Source organism: Bos javanicus, chromosome 4 (assembly GCF_032452875.1).
Source record: "Bos javanicus breed banteng chromosome 4, ARS-OSU_banteng_1.0, whole genome shotgun sequence".
In the NCBI taxonomy this organism is placed as follows: domain Eukaryota; kingdom Metazoa; phylum Chordata; class Mammalia; order Artiodactyla; family Bovidae; genus Bos; species Bos javanicus.
Window position 1 is genome coordinate 76,862,131 of NC_083871.1, and position 25,107 is coordinate 76,887,237.

The following is a 25,107-nucleotide window of genomic DNA, read 5'->3' on the forward strand; positions in this document are numbered from 1 at the left end:
TTACAGATGGGGAAATATGGCCGGGGTCACAGCTCTGCAGGGGCAAACCCAAGCCAGTCATCACACTCACTGGGCACATAAAGCACTTCCCACTCTACCTCCATTCCTCCCATGGGCAGGTGCCATCTGGCCAAAACCAACAATATATATAACTTTAAATTATTATTAAAAATCACACCAACAAAATTAATCTGTGGTGTTTCTTTTAAGAGTGTATTGCAACCAGTCAGAATGGCTGTGATCCAAAAGTCTACAAATAATAAATGCTGGAGAGGGTGTGGAGAAAAGGGAACCCTCTTACACTGTTGGTGGGAATGCAAACTAGTACAGCCACTATGGAGAACAGTGTGGAGATTCCTTAAAAAACTGGAAATAGAACTGCCTTATGATCCAGCAATCCCACTGCTGGGCATACACACTGAGGAAACCAGAAGGGAAAGAGACATGTATACCCCAATGTTCATCGCAGCACTGTTTATAATAGCCAGGACATGGAAGCAACCTAGATGTCCATCAGCAGATGAATGGATAAGAAAGCTGTGGTACATATACACAATGGAGTATTACTCAGCCATTAAAAAGAATACATTTGAATCAGTTCTAATGAGGTGGATGAAACTGGAGCCTATTATACAGAGTGAAGTAAGCCAGAAAGAAAAACACCAATACAGTATACTAACGCATATATATGGAATTTAGAAAGATGCTAACAATAACCCTGTGTACGAGACAGCAAAAGAGACACTGATGTATAGAACAGTCTTATGGACTCTGTTGCAGAGGGAGAGGGTGGGAAGATTTGGGAGAATGGCATTGAAACATGTATAATATCATGTATGAAACGAATTGCCAGTCCAGGTTCGATGCACGATACTGGATGCTTGGGGCTAGTGCACTGGGACGACCCAGAGGGATGGTATGGGGAGAGAGGAGGGAGGAGGGTTCAGGATGAGGAACACATGTATACCTGTGGCAGATTCATTTTGATATTTGGCAAAACTAATACAATTTGTAAAGTTTAAAAATAAAATGAAATTAAAAAAAAATAAATTCTCCCTATTTTATTGGAAAAAAAAAAAAAAGAATGTATTGCACACCTTAATTAGGTCCACAAGTCTGAGAGAAGGATCTGATTTGGTTATTGAGAGCAGACAGGGTCCAGATGCCCCAAAGCAGGAGCCCAAGGGCCCTCAGAGCACCAGTCTTAGGCACTGCCACTCTCCTGGGAGGGTAAGAGTCCTCTCTGCTCAGTTGCTCAGTCATGTCCAATTCTTTGTGAACTCATGGACTGCAGCCCATCAGGCTCCTCTGTCCCTGGAAGCCCTGTGTCTCCACATTCAAGGCAGTACTTTTTGCTTTGTCTTTTACACGGAACATGAAAAATCTTTTCATCTGTTTTCCCCATAGAAATGAACTTTCTACCAAGCGGAAAACAATATCATTCCCCACTTGCCGTCCAAGGAGACCCTCGACCCCTCCATTCTCACACAAGTCAGAGCTGGTCAGGCTGCTCACCTACCCTGGCAGAGATTTCTTCCTCGGTTTTTATGAATTTCTTACTACACTCCTCTCTATCCTGCGATATCAAATGCTTGACCCACATAAGTTGGTCCTGTGCTCACAAGGGTCAGAATAGACTGCCCTGTTTCGAGATGATCCTGGTGGATACACCGCCAGCAGAGCATCAGCCTGAAAAGGGAGCTGACGACAGTGGTCCAACATACCACAGGAGGACAAGAACATTCCGGATCCTGAGTATCCGTATCACCACACACGGGATCTGTAGGAGGTGCTTTAGGAATTTCATAACCATGCAAACCATCCCTCCTGCTTTTGGACTTCCTCTGTCCACTCAAAGGTCCCCAGGCCTGCAGTAGACCTCTCTGTGGCCTCAGCCAGGGACATCTCAGCACTGCCGCCTCTGCTGCTTCCTGGTCACTCACGGTGCCATGCCCACCACACAGGGGCACCTGTGGCCTCCCCAAAGAGCACAACGGTCAACAACCAGCCTCTCCCCCAGTTCAGCTTCTTTTTCCAGAGCAAGGGCTACATACTGAAATCACCTGAGGTCTGCCATGGGCTCTCTGGGCAGAGCAGCCCTTGAGGGTTCAATTCGCCCAGGCAATGCTAACACGCAGGTCCTGTCTCCCGAGAAGTGGGCTCAGACCAAGCATGCAGTCTGAGCATGCTGAGCACCCTGTTTTTACACACAGTGTGTGGACCCTGCAATCCGCCTCACAGGGATGGTGCAGCAAGCCTGCCGTTCACCCCTGTCTCATTCCACTCTTGTGCTATTAAGTCTCTTTTCCCAAGTGTGAGACCACACCAGGCCCTGGTAACCCCATGCACTGAGCCAAAGCCATCTCTCCATGCTGCTGAGAAGCTGAAATGTGAATCTATGCGCCACCCACCATCTCACCCTCCCAGCTCAACACCTTCCTTAGCCAGACAGAAGGTCCCGTACCGCCTCATCCCAGGCCCTGACGAGGACTGTGAGGAGACAGAGTGGCTTAGAAACCAGCAGGCAAACCTCCCAGTGTTCCAGAAAGACCAGCTCCATCTAAGCCTCTCTCCCCAGAGGACACCTGACGCCTGGATATCTGGCCTCATGGGCTAGCGCACGCGATTCCTTTTCAACTGGGATTCAGCCAGATTTGCGCCAAAGCTTTCCCACAACCAGGGCTTCCCTGGTCACTCAGACAGTAAAGAATTCACCTGCAAAGCAGGAGACTCGGTTCAATCCCTGGGTGGGGAAGATGCCCTGGAGAAGGGAATGGGTACCCACTCCAGCATTCTTGCCTAGAGAATTCCATGGACAGAGAAGCCTGGTGGGCTACAGTCCATAGGGTCACAAAGAGTCAGACACGACTGAGGGACTAACACTTTCCCACAATCAACTCCCTGAGCATCTCATCTAGCTAAGCTAGGAAGGTTCTTTCTTTTGACCAGATTAACGCACAGTTCCTTGGAAGAAAAACTATGACAAACCAAGTAAGTGTATTAAAAAGCAGAGACATCATTTTGCCAACAAAGGGCCATATAGTCAAAGCTATAGTTTTTCCAGTAGTCATATACAGATGTGAGAGTTGGACCATAAAGAAGGCTGAATGCCAAAGAATTGATGCTTTTGAACTGTGGTGTTAGAGAAGACTCTTGAGAGTCCCTTGGACTGCAAGGAGATCAAACCAGTCAATCCTAAAGGAAATCAACCCTGAATATTGACTGGATGGACTGATGCTGAAGCTGAAACTCCAATACTTTGGCCACCTGATGGGAAGAGCCAACTCATTGGAAAAGACCCAGATGCTGGAAAAGATTGAGGGCAGGAGGAGAAGGGGATGACAGAGGATGAGATGGTTGGACAGCATCAACTCAATGGACATGAGTCTGAGTACACTCAGGGAGATAGTGAAAGACAAGGAAGCCTGGCATGCTGCAGTTCGTGGGGACATAATGAGTTGGACATGACTGAGCTACAACAACAGCAACAACACACAGCTGACAACACCTGGGATCACCACGGACAAAAAGACGCAGCCCCAACAAAATACACAGTAGGGACTCCCAGAGGCAGAGCTCCGCAGTGCAGGCAGGGCGCCTCACCCAGCACCTCGCCAAGAAGCACTGGTTCCCTGCAGCCACGACACAGATGACCCACCTTGGACACACTGGCCAGGACAAGGCAGGCCACACGGTGGGGCGGGGTAAGCACAGGGCACTCACGTGATGGTGTCGATCATGTCCAGGCCCATCTCCACACAGCAGTGGGCGTGGTCAGTCTTGGGCTGAGTGAGGCCAGACACGCAGTAGTAGCAATCTCCCAGGATCTTGATGCGGCGGCAGTGGTTCTCCTTCAGACGAGAGGGCAAAGGGTAAGTTAGCAATATACCCGGGGCCACCAGAGCACCTGCTCCTCTGCCACCAGAGGCTGAGCTGGAGGCACAACCTAGACCAGGGTCCAGGCAAACCCCCCCCCCCACAGTCAGGGCACCTATAGAGTGCAGGCATTCCCCATGGCTGGGACTAGGGTCACTTTGGGGCACCCCACACTGCCCCACACCCCTCCACCGTTCCCGCCCTTCAGTTCACCAGGGCCAAACCCACAGACCCTTCAAGGTCAGGAGGCCACCCCACGCCCGGGAGCCAGCTCCTCTCCCCAGGGAGGGGTCCTCTCTCCCAAGAGGGGATGGGACAGTCTGACCACCAACTCAAATCATCATGTGATGGCTCTTCTGGAACATGCTAGACCCCTGCCCACCCCAGGAAGGGCCAGGCCACACGCCTGTGAGTGCCCCATAGCTTAACCCAGAGTCGAGGTCCACAGGTCATGTGAGCAGCTCTCCCCAAAGGATCACCAGCCAGGGTCTGCACCCCGACCTCACCACTCCCAGGAACACCTCAGAAAGGCATCCTATACCACACAAGGTCTCCTCAGACATTTACACAACAGGAAGAATGCTGGCCCCACCTCGCCCTCCAGTTGAGGACAGAGAGACACAGGAGACGCTTGCTACCATCCATCCTGCACCAACCCATCGGGGCCGGCTATGATAATGATGGTGACTGTCAGCTTTATACAAGGAGAGCCTTAAAACAGCATTTCTGGGACATTTTGTTTTCAACACCCCTTTATACCCCGTAAATAACTGAGGACCTCAACAAGTTTTCGTGTAAGTAGGTTAGAGCTATGGATATTGCCACATAAGAAGCTACGACTGCCAGGTTCGATGCACAATACTGGATGCTTGGGGCTAGTGCACTGGGATGACCTAGAGGGATGGTATGGGGAGGGAGGAGGGAGGAGGATTCAGGATGGGGAACACACGTATACCTGTGGCGGATTCATTTTGATATTTGGCAAAACTAATACAATTATGTAAAGTTTAAAAATAAAATTAAAAAAAAAAAAAGAAGCTACGACTGAAAAGCCTTTTTAAAAATGTATTAATGCATCTAAAGTAATACACGACCCTCTTCCCTTCCTCCTCCCTCCATGGAACATGTTGCTGTTCACTAGGACCCCAAAGTGGGGAGAGTTGGAAGAAAAAAGGAAGTGAAACAGATTAGTGCTGCTTCAGATGATACAAATTCTGAAGACAGCATCGTCCGTGGGGAGGGTAAAACTGTTGATTCAAGTTAGAGTGTTGGATTATTTATGGATTTTATTTATGTGTTTTTCCACTAACCTTGAAGAACTTTAATAAAGAAAACAAAAACCATTAAAAATAAATAAAGTTCTATACATCAGTGTCTCTTTTGCTGTCTCGTATACAGGGTTATTGTTACCATCTTTCTAAATTCCATACATATGCGTTAGTATACTGTATTGGTGTTTTTCTTTTTGGTCTTTTGGACTCTGTGGGAGAGGGAGAGGGTGGGATGATTTGGGAGAATGGTGTTGAAATAAGTATAATATCATATATGAAACGAGTCGCCAGTCCAGGTTCCATGCACGATACTGGATGCTTGGGGCTGGTGCACTGGGACGACCCAGAGGGATGGTATGGGGAGGGAGGAGGAAGGAGGGTTCAGGATGCGGAACACGTGTATACCTGTGGCAGATTCATGTTGATATATGGCAAAACCAATACAATATTGTAAAGTTAAATAAAATAAAATTTAAAAAAATAAATAAATAAAGTAACAGTAGCCAATCCATTATGTATTAACAAGAGTATGTAACAAATTTTATGAAAAATGATGACACTTTCCAAAACAGCCACTGTGAGAAGCAAGGCTTTGTTCTCCCTTTTGCCAGTCTCGGCATCTGTCTTCAGAAGACAGCTGTTTACTGTGTTCCATGTTCTGATTCTATTCTGTTCTGTCTGTTCCAGCTGATTCTATGTTCCACCATTCACTCCATGGTCTCTCCTGGAGGACGTCTGTGAAGGAGACGGGCCTCACACCACTGTCCTTGGATGAGACACATCTCACAGCCCCCAGATGGTCTGGAAGCCCAGAGCTACACTGAGCCCACTCTGAGAACACACTCTATAAATTATATTTAGTTCTGCTCTTCATTTTCTTACAAACAAGTTGCCTCCTGCAGGTTTTCTCAAATGCTATGAATTCTCAGCGCCCTGGGATAGGAATTCTCAGCCTTCCCCACCCATGCACTGCCGCAGGACACTCTCCACCAGGCAGAGGGGTGGGGGACAGGCCAGGGCCAGCATCCCGATACTCTCCAGAGCGGTGATCCAGGCATCAGTGGAGGGGGCGTCCTCTGTGCAGATGACTCAGTGCCCTACTCCTCCCACGGGGACATTCGGTCAAAGATGAGGAGGAGAGGGGACGCTGCCTCTGTTGGGAGGGCTCTGGGAAAGCCCAGTGACTGGGTCTGCCTCAGCCTGAACCCTGAAGGTACCTGCTGTGATCAGGGAGCTGGCCTCAGGGAGGTCCAGGATCTGGCCACTCAGCCTTCAAGTGACCAGGGGCAGTCACTCATCCATCAGACACCTGCCTCCTCATCTGCAGAAGGGATTTCCCAGTGTCCCACGGGCAGACTACGCTGCGGCTAACAGAGTCGGGGAGCCCAGGGCCAGCCAGGTGCAGATGTCCACATCATGGAGCCAAGGGCCAGGCTTCTGGCAGGCAGCCTTCTCCAAGCCAGCAGGCAGCACTGGGCTCTGTTCCGGAATCTCTAGCATGTCCGCCCCCACCTGTCTCTTCACTGCCAGGACACGTGGTGTAGACCACTGAGGCACAGCTCCCTCCCCCATCCCCTCCCCACCTCCACATTCAGGCTACCTTCACTGGACCCAAGGGCCCAGGATGAGACGAAGGTCCACTGCCAGGTTCCACCGTTCCCTGGGCACAGAGACCCTTAGTGGAAAGCTCATGAATCCCAAACTCGTCCAGCCTTCCTCCCAGCTGTCCATCTGGGGAGCTAAACCCCTCCCTCTGAGGAGCCCACAGAAGTGACAGAACCTACTCCACTTAGGCACCGCTCCTGCAGAAGATTCCTCAAGGTCACCAAGCCCCGATTCTGGGGACCTCAGGTATGACAGGCATCCCTATCCATCAGCATCCCCCTGGGGCATGAGTGTGGGTGACCGTGGACGTCCCTGCATCCCCCAGCTCGTGTTCCTGGCCGTCTCCAGGCCCCATGATCCCAGCCTCCGGTTTATCTCTGTGTGTCCCTGACAGAACTGTCCCCAGACTGGAAGGTGTGGACAGGTGTGCGTGTGTGTGTGTGTAAGTGAATGGACCATAAATTCGATAGGCTGGTCAGAAGAGGCAGCTGTACCATCAGATTCGAAGGAAAATCAGAGGCCATGGGTGGGGCTGCCCCAAACGGCCACCATGTGAGCCTGATTGTCCCCTGTGACACAGATGCTCAGAGTGGCCGCCACGGAAAGAGGAGTCTCTGTGGGGCTGGGGAGGCTCTCTGATGGCCTGACCCTCAGGACAGGAGGCGTTGGAATAACAAGGTGTAAATGAAGATGAAGGCAAGTGGTGCCGCAGCAAGCCTCAGGAGTGACCCTCCCTGCCCAGCGTGGGGGCTCTCCAAGGGAGGACGAGAGCATCTAGCAGGTGACATCCAGGCCACAGGCTCACAGGTCCACCGTGTTCTGGGGAGAGCTTCCTAGAGAAGAGCCATCCTCAGCTGGACCCGTCGACACAGTCAGGACTGGGAGGATAATTACAGTCAGTCAGTGACACACGTGTTCTTGGTGACCATCCTGAGGTGGTCCCTTCCAGGCTGGCTCCGCCGCAGGGCAGCCAACACAGCCCAGAACAGACTAGGGAAGTGAAATGCTAACCCATCGCCTTGGTTTTTTTTTTATCTCAACTGTACCGGCTTTGGTTAACAAACTTAAGAGACAAAAAAGGTTTTTTCCGTTGCTTTGGGTGTTTTAGATTACAACACCTTCCCTGTAACTAATGAAACCGGCTCCTGGAGTTCCCCAGCAGGAGCGTGACAGCTGAACAGCTGTTTCCCAGCCAAAGCAAGAAAGAAAAGGGAGGGGGAGGGCCGGAGGAGCTGGCTCAGAAGGGACAGGAGTGACAGGGACATGACAGAGCCCCCTCAGAGCAGCAGAGGAGCTGCAGGGGGATCCAGGGAGGAGGGTCTCACGCTTTGGTTTCCAGACATGTTCTGCAGGCTCGCAGGTCAACTCTGGACCTGATTGGCCCTGCCAGAAAGGACGGCAGAGATCCTCAAGCTCAAAGGCTCTGTGAGCCTGCCCCACTGGCCCCAGGCCTGGGAAGAAGCAGAAAATTCAGTGGGATCAGGAAGACCCACTGCAATTTCAGAACCCAAAGATGTCCAAACCTCTCTGGGGCTGAGGGTGACTCTGAAACGGAAGTTCAGAGAGGCCAGAGGCCATCAGGTGGACCCCATGCTGCACCTGGATTCTAGGAAGGCAAGGAAGCTCCCAGGACCTGGTGGCACCCCCAGGGGAAAGGGAGGTGCGGACGGAGAGCTGGAAACAACCCAGCGACTGCACCTGATCCCCAGGTGACTGCATCCAAAACCCAACTGGCTGAGTCATACTAACTTTGCACAGTATCTGGCAATCAGTGGGAAAACAACGGGTCCCAGAGAGGCTGGCTCAGTCAGTCAGTTAATAAGTTGTGCCCAACTCTTTGTGTCCCCGTGGACTGTAGCCTCCCAGACACCTCTGTCCATGGGATTTCCCAGGCAAGAGTACTGGGAAATGACAGGTTGTCATTTCCTTTTCCAAGGGATCTTCCTGACCCAGGGACCGAACCTGCTGTCTCCTGCCTGCATCTCCTACAACGGAAAGCACATCCTTTACCACTTGAGCCACATGGGAAGCCCCCACTGAGGCATACTCTTCAATAATAAACAGTCACATGTACATATCTGCTCCTGGTCTCCAAAAGGAACAATGGAGGGGCAACCCCAGACACAGCACAGATGCCTAAATGCATGGGGTGGGAGAGATGGTGGGGCAGGGCAGTATGTTGGCCCTGCAGATACTTGGCAGTATCCAAGTATCTTGTCTCAGAGTCTCCACTGTGGGATGGAACCATGCCAATATTTTATGTACTTAAAAAGAAAAATTAACTTAACACAGCGATGCCTAAAAATCAAAACCAAACTAAATTAAACCTAATTATAACCTCGCTGGTAGCATGATCACACAGCAAAGAACTATTCCAGGTGAGGAGAAAACACATATTTGACTATATATCAGTGCTGTGTGCTATGCTTAGTCACTCAGTCATGCCCAACTCTTTGCGACCCAATGGACTGCACCCATCAGACTCCTCTGCCCATGAGATTCTCCAGGCAAGAATACTGGAGTGGGTTGCCATGCCCTCCTCCAAGGGGTCTTCCCAACCCAGGGATGGAATTCAGGTTTCCCATATGGCAGGTGGATTCTGTATCCTCTGAGCCACCAGGATATACAGCTTCTCTGGTAGTTCAGTGGTGAAGTATCCGCCTGCAATGCAGGAGACACAAGTTCAATCCCTGGGTCAGGAGGAGGGCATTGCAACCCACTCCAGTATTCTTGTCTGGAGAATCCCATGGACAGAGGATCCTGGCAGGCTGCAGTCCATAGGGTCGCAAAGAGTTAAACACAACTGAAGTGACTGAGTACGCATGCACACACACACTAGTGGGATGTAATCCAAGGACAAGATCACCACAGAAACCGCTAAAGGAACCTTAGATTGTATTCAGTGGTCTTATTGAGGGTAATAATATTGTTGATGCTATTTTGAATCAATTGTACATAAAAGAATGAAACAAAAAATTATACTACTGTCATTAGAGTTTCCAAAATCAAAGGAAAAGAGACACAAATGTAAAAATCAAAGGACTAAGTGAATTGGAAATATCCATATGAAGTCAGAATTTGTTTCCATTTTTCTAAAAAATATCTTCCACCTCTGTCTTTTGGAAAGTCACAGGGCCAGAGACAACCCGGATTACAGGCTGGAAAACCCACTTCCTGCTGAGAGAAACTAGAGCTTCTGAAAAATGCCACATCTGTGTATGAGGCAGGAATATGCTAGGAGGGTGTGGGCCAAGTCACCAGGAAGCAGGAGGTAACCTCAGGCTCATCCCCTTGGTGGATCCAGTCCTGAAACTTGATAAAGAAATGAAAAGAATCAAGCGTTCACTGATGATAATCAAACAGCTCATGAGTAAATGTTCTTCATTTTTAAAGAATCACGTGCTAATAAATGCAGAAGAGACAACAGGATCAGAAAACTGACCCTGAGTGTGTAAACCCTAGTGAATACAGATCAGCCAAGCTTTTGTGGCAACTGCTGTGACCCTCGGGCACATCATCTTGGGAAGCCCATAACAACACAGGAACCTCAGATCCACACGTCCCGATGAGAAGAGGCCAGCAGAGGAGCAAGCACAGGGGAGAAGCAAAGTGATCAGGGAAGTGTCGTTAACACAGATGAGAGCTCAGGCAGGCACAGAAGGTCAGCTCGTTCAGGTGCCTGGACAGGTCGCGAGAAGTACAGAGCACACCCACTCCTGGGGCTGAGCTGCCCCCAAGGGCAGCAACGTCAGCAAGGAAAAACCAAAACCAAGACGCATGTGGCACATCCAGTATATGTGGCACAGTAGTATAATTTTTTGTTTCATTCTTTGATGTACAATTGATTCAAAATAGCATCAACAATATTATTACCCTCAATAAGACCATTGAATACAATGTGTGTATCCATCTGGTTTTTTGGTTTTTGTATGCTATGAAGGTCTGATATCTCAGGGGCCTTGCTGGTAGGAAAGGATGCCTCCTGCTTACCAGGGCTGGCTAATTCCTGGAGACAGTAGATAGCTTGTTCCTGTCCCACTGGCAGATCAGAGCCCACACTTTTTCTGTGGACTCTCATACTCCTGCCACTGTTCCCGCCCTAATCACCAGGGTAGGGACCAGGGGGCAGGAGACACCGACAGCGCAGAGCCCTCACCATCCACACTGTCCAGCCCTGTGTCTGCTCATCGCCATGGAAACACCCATAAAGCTCCGTCCCCCTCTCCTAGCCTTTCTGCCTCCTGGGCACCCAGTGGTCCCTCCTCTGGGGGACTGTGATTGATAGAGCATCCTTCTCTGGCCTTAGCTCCCCTGCCATCACTGTCACCTCTGAAAGATGGAGCATTTTCTGCCATATCAGTAAACAAGGATGTCACAGCCATCAGAGATTGCAGCCCTCCGTGTGTGAGCCCTGAGGGAATTCAGGAAGGAAAAGAATACCTGCCATCTAGCAGCCATCAGACTGCAGCCACTTACTACCACTGAGCCCAGAGGAAACTCAGGACATGAAAAACCCAGGAAGCGGCCCCAGATAGCTGAGGGCATATCAAAGGGATGATTCCACTGAGCCCAGACTTGCATCTTCCCATACACAGAAAAGCACTAAGTTCCTTAACTTGGGTTATCTGTTTTTAATTAAAAATAATTTTTTAATGACCAGACTATCTGCCCTTTGTTGCAAAACCTCTATATAACCTGGCTCTCTCCTTGCCTCCTTGGAGCAGTTCTCTCGGGGTCACTTGAGATACTGTCTCCTGGGCTTGAAGTCCTAAAAATTCCCACCAAATTAAACGTAACTCTCAGCTTCTGGGTTGTGAACATTTTTTAAGTCAACACCTCCATAAATTAAAATCCACAGGCACCACCCAGACATACATCCATCTCACGTGAATCCTGACTGAAACAAATGAGCTCTGAAGAAGAGACGCGTTTGAGACAAGCAGGGTGACCACACCCAGAGGAGGACTCAAACTGGCACCAGCCACAGCATGCCAGACAGAGGAGCCACTCTCCAAGGCTGCAAGGATGTGGCATGGTGGTGGGCAGGATCTGGGGGGAGGCTGCAGACCCACAAGACTGGCCGGATGTTAGTTCTATCAAAGAGGATTGTGAGTGCCTGGGGACGGTTGCTATGTTACTGTCTCTAACTTTGTGCATGTGTGAGTTTCCTAAAACCTTCAAGGGCAGGGTTTACATCTGACTTGTTCCCGCTGCATCCCCATTACCCAGGACAATTCGGGCACACAGTAGAGACCTGGCTGCTGTTTTCTGAACCCAACTAAGGACACGTGCTTTCTCAGTGACACACAGAGGCACCACATCCTCTTCTGCACGGCACTCCAGGCCCCTTCCAGGCCACCCTGCCTCTCCCTTCACTGCTCCTCCGCACCGAGGCCTCAAGTCAGCCTTGCTCCCCACATCTCACTCCTCCCTCTGCCTGGAGCACGCCTCCCCACAAAGGGACCTGAGCCACTGCAGCTGCTGATCACAAAGTTTCCTCCAGCAAACGGGGTGGGTGAGTTTCCACAGGTGGCCTAATACAAATGACAGACGCATCAGAGTTCCAAACATCTACTGGTTTTTCAACAAACAATATTTATTCCCTGCTAATCAAAGGATAATTAAAGAAATCCACGTTCATTATCCAGGATGCAGAAAGTTCAGAAAATTAACTATTATATCTTACAGCTTAGCAATAACCATGGTTACTCCGGGATATTTCCTTCCAGACTTCCTTTTTCTCTCTGGCACTCATGTGAGTGTGTGTATAGTATGTGCATGCAGTGTGAAATTCTATTCTATTGTCTTCTATATGCAACTTTACATTCTACTTTGATCACTTGAAATCGTACCCTTGGGTCGGTTTTCCAAGCTGAGCTCAGGTGATGGTCCCATGGCCGCCCCCTCCAGGCTGTGCTCACGATATCGCTTTACATCCTGACCATTTTTCAGTCAGCAAAATCCGGGTTTCACAAAACTGGCTCAAGGTCTCCCTGGCTGGGTTGTAATCTCCCTGGCCAAGGCTCTCTGACTCCATTCTGGGGCTCCAGTCCGCCCCTCACCCCCACCAACAGCAGGTGCACAGGCAGCTTTGCTGAAGGAACACTGTCGAGCAGAGGCACAGCTGGACTCAGCACGTGTCAGGCCTGGACATGGCCAGCTCCATGCGGCCATGGGACCAGCTGTCAGAACAGGAAGGCATGACCCCCTGAAATGACCCAAGGACAGTTTCCTGAGGGGGAGAAAGAAAGATAGGGATAGGAAGGATGGACAGGAACATACAGCCAAGCAGCTTAGAACTGGGTGGGGAGCTCCGCCCTCCGACAGGCTTCCATGGGCCCCTTTCAGAATCATCCAGAGTAACACAAGTAACTGGGAAATAATGCCCTCACTAACACAAGTCATCACAGTCATCCATCAGGCACTGGACCCCTTACACTCCTGGCCAAGTGCTCCTGTGTCGGGTCCTCATGGTCTGGGAAGGCTCCCAAAGCGTCTGAGTTCAGGGACAACAAGGACTGGCCAAGCCCAAGGGCTGATGTCCCCAGGGAGAGCCCCCTGGCAGACCCCGCATACCCCAGGAATGCTTGGACCTAAACAGGGGAAGCCTCTGCACTCGTCCGAGCTCTCTAACCACCCATGGTGTGTGCGGGTCAGCTGCCTGGCCCTGGGCACCAGCCTGAATCCAACGCATCCCCTTCGCATGCCTGACAATGGCCACGCCAGGGTCGAGAACAAGCTCTTGCTGGAAACAGTCCCTGAAGGATTCCTGGTGTTATGACCAGAGCTGAAGACCATGCTCTCACCTGCCCGTCACCCCTGAGGACCAGTCCGCCTGGCCCAGCCGACATGAGGCCAACATGGACCCAGGCTCATCTCCGTGGCTGGCACACCAGGAATCTTCCCCACCTCCCCCATGCCTCCTGGAAGCTGCCAGAGGGGCAACTGCTTTGTCCGGGAAGACCACTTTCCCATGGGAAAAACTGACATCCAGAGATGGGCCCACCCCCAACAGGTGGTGGCGGAGCAAGGCTAAACCCAGGACAGGTGTTTCTCCGTAAATCCAGAGGGTGTGGCCAGTTTCCGAGATAGACACAGACATCAGAGCAAACACAGATCTAAAATAGACCCGATAAATGGAGGAAAGGTCAAAAACACAGTGCACATCTGCGGTCGTCAGCCGTGGATCAGGGTAAACAAACCGTCAGCGCCTACGGAGATGCAGACAAGCACACTGTGAGTCTAACCACCCACCAGGGCCCTTCATAAAGGAGGATGTGTTTGCTTCCCCGGGGTCGCCACAGCTTCCACACAGGGCGCTCGGACATAAAACAAGCATATACACAAGGAAAACACGCCCGGTGCTCCTCAGAACAGGACACAAGCAGATAAGGGTGAAAATATACTGAAGACACAAAATGTCAATGCACGAACAGAGAAAGAAAGCAATAAATAAGAAGCAAACGAGGCCATTTTAATTTTGGGCTTCCTCACGGTCAGTCACCTCAATAAGGACAAAAGATAGAAATTGCTTCTAGAGAAGAAACAATTTCTAGAGAAGTCAGAAGCTGCACTGGAAGATACATGGCAGGTTAGACGCGTAGATGCAAAGATCAGCGAACCTGAAGGCGCAGCAGTATAAACTGTCCAAAATGAAATAGAAAAAAAAAAAATTTTTATAAAGATCATCATCTTGGATTTCCCTGATGGCACAGTGGATAGGAATCCACCTGTCAATGCAGGGGAGATGGTTCAATCTCTGGTCCAGGAAGATTCCATATGCCACAGCGCAACCAAGCCCACGCACCACAGCTACTGAGCCTGTGCTCTAGAGCCCAGGAGCCACAACAGCTGAGCCCACGTGCCACGGCTACTGAAGCCCACAGACCTTAGATGTGACCTGTCCCAGGAAAATCTCAAAACCCCAGTGCTCAACCCACAGCACAGAAAAGGGGACAGGCATCCTGAGATGTCACCAAGTGACCCCCAGCAGTCACGTTTCAAGTCCAGGTAGTCGTCCCGGAAAAGGGCAGTGCAGGCCTGCTCCAAAGAACCCTCCCTCCACCAAGGTCAGCCCAAGCGACATCTGCCAAGGAACAGGAGGTGCAGGGTGGCCCCGCAGGCAGTCCACACACACACAGGGCCCCACAACCCAGCCAGTGCCTCCACCTGCCCAGGGCCCTTCACTGGAGGTGTGACTGGGTTCATGCAGCCTCTTGCCATCTGCAAAGGCAGCAAGCACTCTGGTCCCAGGGGAGGAACCAGTGAGGCTGAAACAACAGCCAAGACCACATCTCCACCAGAGGATCCACCAGGCATGTCCTGGCCCCAGGAGCAACTTCATCAGACGAAGGGGGTGGCTATACTTACTGTGGCCAGCTCATCAAACTTCCCGAAGAGCTCGTTGAGGAGTTTCACCAGCTCCTGGGCCGTGCACTGTGACGCCAAGCCTGTGAAGCCCACGATGTCTGCAAAGAGGATGCTGCAAGACAGAGAGGTACCAGCTGCCCTCTTCCATGGGCTCAGACAGACGTCACCTGAAACCACAGCCCTCTGCGTATCCCTGCTGGATCCAGGACAAGACTGAGGTTGGGAGAAGCCGGGGGACTCCTCGGTCACAGATGGAGGAAATGCTGGAGCCACTCAGAGTTCCTGCTGACTCCTCCCAGGACACAGGGAGCAGCTCAACGTCCACCAAGCCTGCTCCACTTTCTGGGGTGGCCTGGTGATGGGGTCATGGCTGGTGGCAGGTGAGCAAAAGTGACATGTTCTCAAGGAATGAGCAACCCTCACACCATCTCCCCACCCCTCCCCCACAACTGATGCCAGTGACTGAGCCCAGGCCTGGTCCAAACCCCCCAGGGGTGCTGTGCTGTGTGCAGGGTGCCCTTCGGTCAGCTACAAGGGTGAAAGCAGCATCTCTCTTAGATGCTGGGCATCCGTTTACTACAGTACCCGTGTCAGGGTAAACAACACCGTGTCTACCCACAGTACACAACCAGCAACCTGGATGCTGCAAAGACTTTAAAAGTCTTAAGTAACGAATCAACATAGAGGATCCAGGCAGGACGGAGAACTTGTAAGGCAACAGAGAGCTTCCCCTAGCCATACATTTGGAAGAGGTGGGGTTCCTGCTGATCCCCCAAGCACCTTGATCCCCCACAGGTGTGGGGATGGTGAAGAACTGACCAGGGGCCTAGCTCAGAACAAGCTGCTCCACGGGAACCATGAGGCCTGATCACAGAGTTCCTGGACCAGTACCAGGTGTCACCTCCAAAGCACTCACCCCAGGGGAACACCCCTCACTCCTGAAGACACTGTAAGGCCAACCTTTGTCACCTTCAGCCAAAAGCACTGTCAGCTATGAGACCTGGGAGGTCACTCACATGGTACTGGAGAGACTGACGAGACATAAACGTGCATCTCCAGTTTAAACGAAGAAAGTGATGTGTACAGGAATTTGTCCTTTTGACACAGTTGTGTTCATATCTTAATTCCTGATGCCAGATCTTAACTCAGGGTTGAATTTTCAATAATACCTCATGTCAGAAAGTGGGGACCCACACCTCAGAGAGGCTTCTGTGAGCAAGCCAAGTGCAGAGAGCAGCTGTGTTCACCCCAGGCCAAGTCTCATATACCGTTATAATCCTCTAACTGCAGAAGAGCATCCCCCACTGAGACTGAGAGGAGCTTAAGGAGGCAGACCTGACTTGTACATCCCACTGTACCAAACACAGAGCAACAGGAGACACATATCTGTGTTAGGAATGAATGAACGGGTAAAAACTGCGTCTAGGCTACAGGTGTGGCACTGATACTGAGAAGCTGAGCAAAGGGACTGCAAGAGTGGGCGGAGACAAACAACAGTTTTCTCCCCTCTGTTTAGTATAAAATTCAGGCTTCTTCACACCTCTGAGGGTCCAGCGTGTTTTATTCCTTCTCTATAACCAACCATGCATTCTCACGCCCTCCTCTACCCTCTGGTTTCTCAGCTTCTGCTCATTCATTTAGTTCCATAAACAGTGACTGAGCACTGCCCACCTCCACGCTTGGAAAGCCCCCAGCGTTTCCCTGCCTGTCCACCTCCACAACCCACGGCAAACCTCACCCCTAAAGCACCCAGGTAGTGGATCTCTTACACCCCAGGCCCCTGTCCTCAGGAGCTCAACATCTGGGAAAGAAGGCTCAGAGCAGGGAGGGACAAAGCACAGGGAAGCAATGATATGGTAAGGCTGGAATTCACCCACTTCAAGGACGCAGCCAGGCTGGAGCAGGGTCTGGAGCCTATCCAGGGATTTTCCAGACAAACAAGAAAGGAAGGAAGGAGGAAAGGAGGAAGAAAAAAAGGAAGAGGGGATTGATTCAGAAGTGCAAATAGTATGTGGAAACTAAGAATGGGTGAGAAACCATATAATAACTTATCAAAAGCTGAGAGAGGCAGACTGGCTGGGACATGGACACAACAGTAAGCAGTGGGACACAAGTATCCAAGAGGAGAGGCTCCTGAGTGTGGTAAGAAGTGGCGGGGAGAAGTGGTGAGACCTTGGATTCCAGAAGGACTGTCCAGCTCCGCTAGTTATGGCAATGTGCTGGGACCTCAGGCAACCTACCCAATACTTTCACATGTCAGTCTTTCCATCTTTAATGTGGGAATAAGACCAGAGTCCAGATGATAGGTTGTGAGGGTTACATGGATTAACAAAGCACTTAGAATAACACCTTGCACCTACTAAGAGCTCACCAATTGCTTAGTTGCAATAATTTGTGAGTGTTACAATGCAATAAATACTTACTGAAGGATCTACATGTTAGGCAGTGTTCTGGATATATGCTTGGGACTTCGCAGTGAGCAAAAAGATCCACACATCACTGCCCTCCAGAAGTTTCCATCCTAGTCGGAGGAGGTGGATGCTCACAGTGTGTCAAAGGTGACAAGCGTAACTACGGAGGAACATGAAGCAGGGAAGGCTGGTGTGGAGCTCTGAGTAAGTCAGGTGACATTCGAGTCCTGAAGGGAGGAGAAGGGGAGCCAGGAAGACACCAGACAGGGTTCCCCAGGCAGAGAGAACAGCAGCTGGTACTGCTGTGATTTTCGCTGGGTACAGAATTCTTCTCTTTCTAGTTCAGCTTTTGAATAAGCCATGCCACTGCCTGGTGGCCTCCACGGTTTCTGATGAGAAATCTGCTAGAAACTTTATTAAAGTTCTATTTTTTATTATTAAATTATTTATCTTTATTATTAATCTGATGAGAAACTTTATTAAAGTGCTTCTCTCCTCCTGCTTTCAAGATTCTGTCCATGTCTTTGGCTTTTGACAGTTGGATTATGATGCATGCAGCTGCGGTTCTCTTTGAGTTTATCTTATTTGAGCTTCTCTGATGTAGTTAAGTGTTCTTCACCAAATTTGGGACATTTGGGGCCATTGTTTTTTTCAATTTTTCTTCCCCTTTTTCTCTTTGCTCAGACTCTCATCATGAGTGTGTTGCTACGTTTGATGGTGTCCCTCGGTTCTCTGTTCATTTTTCCTCATCCTTTTCTTCATTCTGTTCTTCAGACTGGATAATTTCAAATGACTTATCTTGAAATTCACTGATTCTTTCTTCAGTCTGCTCAAATCTGCTGTTAAGCCCCAGATGAATTTTTCATTTTATTTTTCACTTTTGAAATTTCTATTCAGTTGTTCATTTACATAATTTTTATTTTTTTATTGGTATTCTTTATTTGATGAGAAATCACTCTCATATTTTCTTTTAGTTTCTTAGACATGGTTTGTTCTTTGAACACATCTAAGATAGCTGATTTTAAAGGTACTGCCAAATAAGTTCAATGTCTGGCCTTCCTCTGGGATAGTTTCTATTGACCTCTTTTTAAATATACTCTTATGTAAGCCATGCATTCCTGTTTTTAGCTTGTTTCATATGTTTTTATTGAAAACTGGGTAATATAACACGGCAACTCTGAAAAACATATCCCCCTCAGGGTTTGTTGCTGTTACTGTTTATACTATTGCTTCTTTAGTGACTTTTCTGAACTAATTCTATAAAGTCTGTATTCTTTGTTACGTGACGCTACTAAAGACTTCGCTTCATTAACTTGGTATAGTGTTCAGCTAATGACTAGACAGAAATTTTCTTAGATGTTCGGAGCAAATAAATTTCTCAATCTTTGACAGTGGTGTGTATGTGAATGTTGGGACATGCTTTCAACACTCAGCCAGGCCATACTGGGCTTGGACATAACAGGACTGTAGACAGCCCAATGAGATATCCATATTTGGGCTGTAGAAAGATGTCGCTGAATCCTGATGGAGGGTAGCCAGGAGGGCTATGGTGTAGCTGGCACTATCTGTGACAGCGAGCCTCAGCTTCCTCTCCTGTCTCAGGGCTGTCCTGCCTGCACCAAGCACACTGGCCCACCACAGGACACGTGCTTAGTCGCTCAGTCGTGTCCAACCCTTTGCGACCCCATGGACTGTAGCCCACCAGGCACCTCTGTCCATGGGGATTCTCCAGGCAGGAATTCTGGAGTGGGTTGCCATGCCCTCCTCCAGGGGATCTTCCCAAAACAGAGATCGAACCCAAGTCTCCCACATTGCAGGCGGATTCTTTACCAGCTGAGCCACAAGGGAAGCCCAAGAATACTGGAGTGGGTAGCTTATCCCTTCTCCAGCGGATCTTCCTCACCCAGGAATCGAACTGGGGTCTCCTGCATTGCAGGCAGATTCTTTACCAGCTGAGCTATCAGGGAAGCCCATCATAAGACTTGGACAGAGATTTTTCAGCAGCAAAGGGGAACAGTAACTTGTCACATCTGTATTACCATTATAGGAGAGGAGAGGAAGAGAAAGGCACTTGGGTGCTCCATGCACGTGCCCACCTCTACCTGCAGCCCCAGAAGACCCCTGCTGTCTGATGCTTTCCTTGATGTATGCAGATGCTCTGCCCTGGCAAGGTGTGCCCTGGATTATTGTGGTAGTCTGGTCTTCTCAGCAGGGCATTTGGTCACTAAATCGAGTCCTTACCCAGTAACAAAAGGTAGTGTGCAAAGTGGAAAGGTCTAGGCAGACATCAGCATCAGCCAATCCTAGACTAGCTTCAGCCCTATCACTCACTGGCCAGGGAGTCCTGCACACTCACCTCACTTTGCTGAAGCTCAAGTTCCTCATCTATAAAGTAGAGGTGACAGTGCTCATGGATATCAAGGGTGTGATGATATTAAACAGAACCAAGTGACCTTTCCTGACTGGGCTTGAACGTTGGCCTCACATATCAGGCCTTAATCCCATTTGGCTTCACCGTCTTCTGTAGGAAGACAAAACTGGTCCTTATCAAGAGACATAACAGTGGGAGTGAGTGCACTCACCAGACAGCTGTTAGCCACACCAGCCCACACACAGGGGCCGCTTGGACCCTGACAAGGATGGGCTGGCAGCAGTGGGCCTTGGCTCATTCAGACAAACAAGCACCAGCTCGTGGGGACCCAGTCTGCAGCACTCGACACAGACAGAAAGAGGAATTTCTTATCCTTTTGTGTCCACAGGGGCTCAGTGGGCAGGGAGGCCTGACACCAACACCCAAGAAAACCAGCAAAGACCAGAAGGAGAGAGAGTGCGTGGGTCCTTCAAATCATCATTTCCTACCTGACACTTTTGTCAAGTATTACCCCAGACAGGCAACACTGCTATTCTAAGTACCTTTAAAGGCAATGCATGATTTAATATAATAAATTACATTTTAACAGAATCTTTAAAAACAAATTAGCAAACTTTAGAGTGTCCAGGGAAAGTTGGTTCATTCCAAGGGCTCGGTTTCCTCACCTATAAAATGGGAATAACCATCTCTACCTCCTGGGGCTGCCAAGAGATAAACAGAGTAAAAGAAACACCTACCCCAGAGCCCAGCATGAACTAGAACAATGCTCAGTTATTAACCTGATACAGGCAAATTCCCAGTTCAACGGCCACTGCCCAAGTCTGGCTAAGGGACAGAGTTCCCATGCTCTCCAGACAATACAGGAAACAGAAGGTGAAGAAATGAGAAATAGCTACTGTGAAATGCATCACCCGAGAAGCCCACCCACACCGCTTGTGGGAACTGCTTCCCTGCTGGGCAAGTGCTCACCTGGGCTCCTGACCCACACCTGCTCCCTCCTTCCCTAAAATCAGGGTCCTCTGCTCACCTCTGCCATCACCGCTTCCCCCTCCATCACCTCCACCTTCACCATCACCTCCCACCTCTACCACTACATCCACCATCTTTTCCACCTCCACCATCATCACCCTCCTCTGCCATTACCTCCTTCTCCTCCACCTTCTCGCACCTCCTCCATCACTCCCCACCTACAACATTATCTCCACTTCCACCATCTCCCACCTCCTCCATCACTTCCCCCTCCCCGATCACCCCTCCCACACCTCCATCACCTCCCACCTCAGCTCCCCAGGCCCATCACAGGGCCAAACTAGTGCCAGCTCTACCTCACGTTGTCATGCCGCTGGATGTAAATCTTGTGGAAAATCCTCTCAGGGGGCTTCAGGAAGTCCTCCTTCATCTCCATGGCAACATTCCGAGGCAGGAGGCTCATGAGCAGCCGCTCCTGGACAGAAGAGACAGGCTCCTGTGACACAGCAGCTCCTCCCTGTGATTCCTGGACATGCCCAATCCAGTGACCTTGGTGCCAAGGAGCTGCCCTCCACGAGGGGCCCCAGAGCCTCCTCACACACAGCCAGCATGTGGTTCAGCCACATGGTCCCTGCCCAGCCCCAGAGCCTTGGTGGGTTGTGCCCAGGCCTGGACTGTCACCACACAGGTAACTCGTTCCCAGAGCACTGGGCAAGCTTGCTGGGGAGAGCTCACCATGTGCCCCAGCTCCAATGAGTGGGGGTCACAGGGAGGAGACACCGCTGCCTCCAACCAGGCCTGTCCAGCCTCACTCCCCACACCATCACCCAACACAGCCTCAAGAGGGACCTCAAGGTGGGCTGCCCATGCCCATCGACAGACAGGAGCCCATGTTCCACAGAGATAAGTGACTTTGGATACAATGTGGCATATTCTCCTGGTCTTGTCTTCTGATCACTCCCAGACCTGCAGGAGTCAAAGGTTCTCCACCCCCAAGAGTATGGACCGAATGCCTGGGCTAATAAGCCACAGGAGCCACGCTGCCCCCGGGGGCTCTGTCACCCTTTCTGGACCTTGGTTTCCTTCTCCAGTCCCCATCTCTCCTCCTCATGACGGATCCTTCCCTGGCCTCAACCCCACCGGTCACACCGTGTCTGAGAAACCATGTTCTAGAAACCTGGGGTGAGACCCCCACTCCTCCCTTTGTCCCTTTCAGAGCCCCTCGCCAACCACACACACTCTGCTTTGGAAAGAAAATAAAAGTGCAGAATTTAGATCCTGCCTGCAATCAAGTAAGACTTCCTACTTACAGGGGTGGACGTGGGGCAGGGAGGGGACAGTAGTCCCTCCCTCACTCTCTCTCCAGTAGCACCCCCCAACCCGGCTGGGCCCACAGCCCCTGGGCCCTCAGTCTGCTCAATGGAGGAGGCTCAGAAGGGGCCACGTGGATTTCTGGCATCTCCCACTTAGACCAGGTGGCCAGGTGCAGTCCCCAGGACCTGAGACCCTCGTAGACCCCAGGTCTACCCCGCAGTATGAGACCACATCTCTGCCTGGGAGCAGGCGCTCCCCCACGTGACATTCTCTGGAGGGCAATCACAGCAGCAGCAGTGACAAGAGTCACCAAAAGCACTCCCACCTCCAGGAAATGGCCTCAGGGGCCTGGGGTAGGGGTGTGAGGGCTTCACCCCCTTGGCTCCAGATCATAAAGTTATTTTAAGATGGGAGAATGTATCTGATGCATAGGAAGAGTCTCCCCAGGTGACACATCCCCACATACACTTCGGATGGAGGCCAGGCCCAGCCCCACCCGGCACCAGGTGGAGCTCAGTATGTGCACCCAGGAGAACCAGGCCTGGTCTATGTGGGATGGCGGGACCCACTGTGGCCCCCACATGGCTCGAGGCTGGACAGACCCCCACACTCAGGAGGAACATCGCAAGAGCACAGCACAGGGGGAGAGGCCCCTCCAAGATGGAAGTACCAGTCTAAGTGAGCATGTGAGAGCAGCCTCGGGCACAGAAAGTCCCAGTGCCCAGGGCGTGGGAGCTGGTGTGTGAACTGAGTGTAGACAGGACCTGATCATCCCTTCCTTAGCAGCGGGGCCTCTGGGGACAACCCCGAGCACCACCCGTGGACAGGAGCCTCTGCAGGCGAGCCCGCGGTCCCAGAGAGTACTCGGCAGGGGGCTCACTTGGGCCACCATCAAAGGACCACCTGGAAGCTTCCAGAGATTGTCACTGCCCTGCCCTGAGGTGCAAGGTCGGAAAACATAAGCAGCTCGATGACAAGGCAGGCCACCCTGGAAGGGCCCTGGGAACACGCAGAGCCCTCTCTGCTGCCCCACATCAGGAGCGTCTACAAGCCCAGGCCCCTCAGGCCACCTGCCAGTCTAGGGGCTCAGGGTACACCCCAGAGCCCCATGCAGGGGGGTCTCAGGGAGAAGAGTCCCAGGGCCTGCAGGACAGCTGCCTGGCCTCCCATCCCGACTCTGCCTCCTCCAGGGCCATTAGTTAAGCTCTGTCTCAATCCCACCCTGTCTATCAGGGTGATAACCACACCAACCTCCTCAGCAGGGTGTTCTGAGAAGGGGACAAACACCTCAGGCCCTCGCTGACCCACAGGGGTCCCTATCTTGTATCACACCTCCCAGCACTTCCGATGACAGCTCTTCACGGCTTCGCTCTTCTGTCTCCTGCGTCTTTTAAATCTGTCACCTGCTCTTGGAAAAGCACTCGGGTGTCGCCCAAGTCAAATCAAGCAAGGGAAATTGTCCTCCCCAGTGCCCGCCTCACGCCTTCCTTCACCGTCTCACAGCCCCAGAACCGACCGCTCTCCCTGAGCCTCCCCATCGGGGTCCTGCTGAGGAGAGCCCTCCCCTCTCTCGGTCTCTCCATCACCTCAGCTGTCCTGCACGACTTGGAGTTAGAACAAGGAAACCAGGGCAGCCACCAGGAGGGAAGGACTGAAAAAGCAGAGGGACGCTGACTAGGCCGGGACTTCAAGAGGAAATCAGGGGGCAGGTACAGAGGGTTAGGCCAGGTGCTACTGCAGCCCAGGGGCGCACACCCAGTGCAGCGTGGAGTGCCGAGACAGATGGCTGGGTTAGCACTGTCCCAGGATCCCTTCTCCACCACCAGCACCACAATCTAGCCCCTCATTCTCATCAGGGGACTTGAAAACCTGGAATGAAAGCTGTATTGTCCAGCCTCCTGTTCAACTAGATGTGGCCAAGGAGATAGGAGCTGAAGAATCAAGTGGAAATTTCTGGAATATTCCCTAAAGGCAGTTTGTTCTTCTTCCCTCCTTCTGTTGCTGGGGATACAGTCATGATGGCTGGATCTGTACCGACCATCTTAGTTCAGGAGGAGGAAAGCTACACACTACCAATGGCAGACCATTTAACTAGATGGAGACTGGGTTGTGAGGATTGCATGGGTCAGATCTGCATCACTGGCCATAAAGTGCCGGGCCTGCAATACATATGTAAGAGAAAGAGTTATCTCACTGCATAAGCCACTGTCATATGAAGTTCCTAATAGCAGGCTATATTTCTGACCAAGGGCTGAGCATTAACTCCATCCACAAGATTAGTGATAGTGCCTGAAGCCAACACACATTAATAATCAAGACTTGAAAGTACACAACCTCGCCCACAGGGAGCAAAGCAGCCAGCCATCTGAAAAGATCAAGCGCCCGTCCCTGATTAAAAACAAAAAGCAGCAAACAACTTAGCTGGCTGACATCATAAAGATTATACCTGAAATCCACATCCAATTCCAAACCCAGCCCTCAAGCCTCAGGCAGCAATAAACATTACATTAGAAGCAGACAGCTACATGATGAGTTCTAACTAGTGAAATAAGACACAAAGCCAGCAATCAAAGGGACAAATTTATAAATATGAATCATACAAAATATCCCAGCATTCTATGAAGGCTATATAAAAACCTCAATTTTATCTTGATTATCAAAATGTGACTTAATATATTAACCTTAATAAACATTAGATATTTAAACAACAATTATGAAGACTGTTTCTGAAAAGATGGAAAAGCACTTTTCCCTATTCCCCCACTAAGTACACAAAAAGTCCTGGACATTACATATAAAACAGTCATCTGAAGGCTCTGAAAGGCAGAGGGAAGGAGGCAGAAACCTCTGTGCAAGGGATGGCCTGCAGGTGAGGGCCTGGACTTTCTTTTTGCCTTACATACCCCAGACTGGGTGCTGG

General features: G+C 50.7%; 1 protein-coding gene across 1 annotated transcript in view; it reads right to left on the reverse strand.

The window, feature by feature from the left end:
• Window positions 1-25,107, reverse strand: part of ADCY1 (adenylate cyclase 1) — a 106,753-nt gene that overhangs the window by 57,485 nt on the left and 24,161 nt on the right. Inside the window, exons 3-5 of the mRNA XM_061414405.1 lie at window positions 21,230-21,348; window positions 15,123-15,234; window positions 3,724-3,851 (exon numbers count right to left, since the gene is read on the reverse strand). Coding sequence (XP_061270389.1) covers window positions 3,724-3,851; window positions 15,123-15,234; window positions 21,230-21,348 — 359 coding nt within the window. The remainder of the gene's footprint in view (window positions 1-3,723; window positions 3,852-15,122; window positions 15,235-21,229; window positions 21,349-25,107) is intronic.